Consider the following 4,937-nt stretch of genomic DNA (forward strand, 5'->3'; position numbering starts at 1 on the left):
GTGGATTTTAACATCCTCTGTGGCAGAAAGGTAAAAGTGTGCCAGTGACAAAGATGGCTGCCATGGCAGCAAGAAAAATGTTTTGCAGACACTGCTGTCTTACATGGCAGCCAATGTGCTACATGAGCTCACACCCTCCTCACATTCCCAATTTCAAAAACTGAACTCTACAACTATTGAATAAAGTAAATAATAATGACAAATAAGGAAATGCAGTATATTTGTTGTGGGTTATTTAATGATGCTTTCAGTAGCTAATCTATAGTGTCAAATGAATGTTGACAGATGAAAGAAGTGGAAAGCATTGGAAGGAAGCAGCAGCTATGGCCCAACTTAGGTTCTAGCTTAACATGTCTGGAGGGACCAAAGAAAACCACTAAAAACTCCTGCGCATGAATGCAAGTCACAAGCACTGCTGCTGTGCCAGTCCATCCAGTGTTCTCACCTTTCTAATGTTGTAGTATTATAGCAGTATATGAGCCATTTTAGCACTCAGAGACAGCAGAAATTACTTTTATTTTCTTGGTTTTATTGTCATTTTCAGTGTTCACTAAATAACTAGGAAGGATATCAAGAACATGTGTATTGACAATTGTAGCACCTTTTACATTAGCTGTGAAAATGAACAAACTTGCTGACAAAATCAGCAGATAGGTAAACTTATAATCACACAGATACTGTACCTTATAGTTGATAACAACTTCGTTTCTGGCTGCCATATAATTGGCAATGTTGTGGTCCACAATGAGCATGAGCAAACTGTTCAGCAGTGTGAAGTCAATGTTTTCACACATCTTTTCAAACTTGGACTCAAGAAGCACACTGCATTCACCTCCCTTTACATCCCAGACATCTTGCAGATTATTGATACCTAAATCATGAATACAAGCATTCTGTCATCTTGTAAAAGGTTAAACTGGTAAAATGAAAAAAATATGTAAACTGGATAACTGTGGAGAAAACTCAAAGTTCCAAAGCCCATAGTTTCTGCATCAAATAAATGTCTGAAAACTGTTTTCCATCTGTTTTACTACCAGCTACAAATTAAACTGTGCAAAGAGGAGGGGGGAGGGGAGGTATGGGAAAACATGAATGTAAGACCTATAGTCAAACAATGGTTTTACTCCACCTCTTACCACATGACAAGAGTCATTCACGTTTCAGCCACAAGTAATCATATACTGGTTGACATACCAACCTGTCATTTGAAATTTGCTGAATCATGCAAGCATACGACATCATTCAGCATAATGTATGGAAGTAATTTGGATCAAGTGTGTTTGTGGTTGCAGAGTTTTGTGTAAATAAAAACACAGAAGATAAATTATCAGAACAGAAAGTGAACAGGCTTCAGGCAGTCTGTCGTCCAGTACGGTGATGGCAAAATAACTTCATGGAGCTAAGCCCTTCTTGAGAAGCCACAATTGTGCAGCTACTTAAGAACTTCCAAGCAATTTATGGAACCTGAAGATACCTTCCTATGTTCACAAGAGCGCTCAGCTGGTCCCTATTATAACTGATTACTCCTCCCAGTAACATATTTCGCCAGAATTATGTATACAATTATCTACACAGTAATTATCATAGTTTTGTAAGGTTTAATTAATTTCTGAATTTGTGTAATGAATTAAATTATTACATGTTATATTGTGCATTAGACTACACACTCAAGAGAGGGTTGCGTGATATGGCGTAACTTGTGGAGTTTAATAATTTTGGGGTTCCCCTTTGTTCGGGGATGTATGATGCAAGCTTCAGAAGTAGTTAAATTTGGACTTTACTGGAGGTTAACCACCAATCAGGATTAATGGTTACTGAGTGTGACATCATGCTGGTAGTTGCTTGTCATGTGCAATCCTTTGTTTCAGACAGACGCGTCTAGGCTTTGAAATGAGTAGAACGTGAGCCAAGTGTCTCGCCCTCAACATAATAAACAAAGATCTATACCGAGTCAAAGCTATAAGTATAGTTAACTATGTAAATTGGGAACCACAATAAAGTGTTAAGTGTTTTTCTCAGATTGTTCTTTCGATTTGTTGACTCTTTTGTTGAAACCATGGCTCATACTAAAGCCCTGAGAAAGATCCAGTGCTCTCCAGTTTGGGATGGCACCCAAGACTTTCCATGTCTGGATCTAAGAGTAATATCTGCAGCAACTATAGGGTAACTCAGCTGTAGTAGCCCCAGTGAGGGTCTTCAGTAAGGTAAGGGAGCGTCTACACAAGTGAACCCCCACCCCCATGTGAGGCTACATCTCCGCACAATTCCTCGGAGTCGTTACCATGCGACTTATAGCGAGTAGTTGAGTCAAGGTTAACCCTACAGTGAAGTGAAGTGAGTGTGAGTGAAGTGGGAGGAGGTTATACTATTATAAGTCAGATCAATCCAGTCCATACAACCCCATTCTATCTCTCTAAGTTCCATTTTAATATTATCCACCCACCTATGTCTTGGTCTTCCTAGTGGTCTCTTTCCTTCTACCAGTAATTACAATTAGGCTCAATTGAAAGACGTCTTCAACATAATACAGAAGACCAGAGATAAGTCAGAAGCATTACCTTGGCACCACCTGTACACCAGCAGTGGGAGTGGTTCCGTATCCAAGGGCTTCAACCATGGAGGGAATAATTTTCGCTTGTCTGCTTCACACCACAAATATTGATCCAAAAATGCATCTGTAATCTTTTCCTGTGGCTGAACATCATACACCAGCAACAAATGACTGTAGAAGTCCATGAACTCAATACCAACCTATGAGAAAAAATTTATCTGTTTAAAACATAACAGCTTTCAAAAGTTCTGCTCATTATACCCCATTAGCAGTTATTTGATAATACAATTAGCGCAAAATATATAACAAGGAACATAAATGACTCCAACATAAGATTCAAAACAAAACGGTAAAAAGAAATTAATTCATTTCTAGTGTAATTTGAATTTAAAGTTTTAAGCGATTTAACACAATACCTCTAAGAACGTTCTCTTTGTAAGCAAATGTCTCTTTATTTCTACCAAAGTTTCCAGAGGATGGTCACAGGCTTCTTCAATCAGGAGCAGTTCTTCTTCTTGGCTCTGATTATGCCTGGACTTCACACTGCAAATATAAATCTCAATATAATAAAACATAAAATAGCAACAATGTTATAGGTGCCAGTAGTAGTTACAATTGGCAAACTGAAATACTGAAAAGAAAGGGAAAACTTATCCCCACAGAGGCATAAAAAAACAGGTTTCACTTAATGGGAAGTCGGTGCAATACAACTTTTTGTTTCACTTTATGGCTCATATAAAAGTTGAAACACCAGTTGAGAAATGGGGGATGACGACAATAACTATGTCAATAAAAGGAATACCTGTACTCTTCCCTCAGACTATCCAGTGACAGGAGCAGGAGATCGGTGGCAATCTGGGATGAGAAAGGAGGGAACAGAATAGGTTCAAACCCTCTATAATGAAGCCAATAAAATGTGCTGCTGTACATGGCAACAGCCTCTTCAACCGAGACAAATGGACCATCCTACAAACCCAGAAAAATGTTCTGACACTAAATGAAAAAGGCTAATATTTAATTGTGGTGCACAAAGTTGTACATGAAGCAGCTTTATAACACAAACAACACATTTGAAACGTACATGCAAAGTCCTGCTATACCTCAACTTTGCATTCAGTAATGCCATAGATGCAAGGTCAATTCAAGAACCTGGGATGCAAAATCTCTCTACTTACATGTCCAAATATTACTTCTGACATGGACATCATCACATTCCAGCATATAAACTTTCTTTAAAATTCAGTAAACTGTTTCTAGGGTTGACTGATATCAGATAACTCCTACACAAATTCAATAAATACAAGAACACATCCTCACATACAATGCATTCATGACAGAATTAGTGAAAGAATGTAGGACTCATGCCTTGTAATTCCTTCATTCCTATACAATGTTTAGTGGTCTTAGAGCAATGAAGATAAAATGACCAGAAAGACACATAAAATGTAAGTTGTATTTGCTGCTCAACAAATTCTGTAATGTAATGGCTGCTGCTGGGAGCGTTGAGTTGAAGTACGCTGTAAGAAATATGAAAAATTTTAAGGAAAATGTTAATTCACCATGCTTGTGCTGTGTAAAACTAAAAGATGAATTGCAGAGGGTTGTAGGTGAATTGAAACAGGTGGTGGAAATAGTGAAAATTTTAAAAGAAGATCAAGAGCAATTATCCCGTAGGGTAGACAATATTGGTATACACCTGTTAAAAAGATAAATACAGTGACTAATGCAAGTAGTGATGCATCTCATTCATCAGACTGGAAAATTGTTTCTCGGTATAAAAAAATGCAATGGTGGTAAATCATTTAGCAATTTTAGAGAACCTAAAGGAAGAAGACTTAGCACCTTATTATCATGACATCAAACGAAAACCAAAGGTTAAGCAATTACAGGTTCGATCTGCAACATAGATAGTTTTGATAATTGGTGATATCCATGCAAGAGGTCGTGCTGCAAATTTCTAACATGAGTGCAGCAAATCTTTTGAGGTTATGGGCAATGTGATGCATGGTACTGGACTCCTGAACCTAATACAAGCCAACAACAAGGAAATTAATGGATTAAATTGTAATGATTGTGTCATCGGGGTTGGATCAAACGATATTAATAAAATGAGTCCTCCAAAGGTTTAAAACTTATCACAATTTTGCATTACAGCACCAAGATACTAATATTACACTTGTTCCTGCTCTGCATACACATAATCTGGAAAAGTCTTCTTGTATTAACAATGAAATTCAGATTTTTAATAGAAAATTAGGCAAAATGACTAGCATTATGTTGCAAGTAAAACTGCTTGACCTATCTTTGGATAAAGAAAATTTTACCCATTATGGGATGAATTTGTTATGATCAGATCAGTATAAATGGTTAATATGTTTTTCATTTG

General features: G+C 37.3%; 1 protein-coding gene across 1 annotated transcript; it reads right to left on the bottom strand.

The window, feature by feature from the left end:
- Positions 1 to 135: 135 nt before the first annotated feature.
- LOC111867335 (pre-mRNA-processing-splicing factor 8) lies at positions 136 to 4,815 on the bottom strand. The gene is made up of 3 exons (XM_023857094.2): positions 2,968 to 4,815; positions 2,559 to 2,751; positions 136 to 871 (listed from the first exon to the last, which is right to left on the bottom strand). Exons 1-3 carry the CDS (start codon positions 3,124 to 3,126, stop codon positions 486 to 488), a joined length of 738 nt encoding a protein of 245 aa, XP_023712862.1. The 5' UTR covers positions 3,127 to 4,815; the 3' UTR covers positions 136 to 485.
- Positions 4,816 to 4,937: the final 122 nt, after the last annotated feature.

Source organism: Cryptotermes secundus, unplaced genomic scaffold, assembly GCF_002891405.2.
Source record: "Cryptotermes secundus unplaced genomic scaffold, Csec_1.0 scaffold2650, whole genome shotgun sequence".
NCBI lineage: Eukaryota > Metazoa > Arthropoda > Insecta > Blattodea > Kalotermitidae > Cryptotermes > Cryptotermes secundus.

Coding starts and splice junctions, on each gene's coding strand:
- LOC111867335 (XM_023857094.2), bottom strand. CDS start 3,126: ATGTTTTATTATATTGAGATTTATATTTGCAGTGTGAAGTCCAGGCAT. Junction 2,752..2,967: donor CAAAGAGAACGTTCTTAGAG/GTATTGTGTTAA, acceptor TTTTTCTCATAG/GTTGGTATTGAGTTCATGGA. Junction 872..2,558: donor GGTGTACAGGTGGTGCCAAG/GTAATGCTTCTG, acceptor TTCATGATTTAG/GTATCAATAATCTGCAAGAT.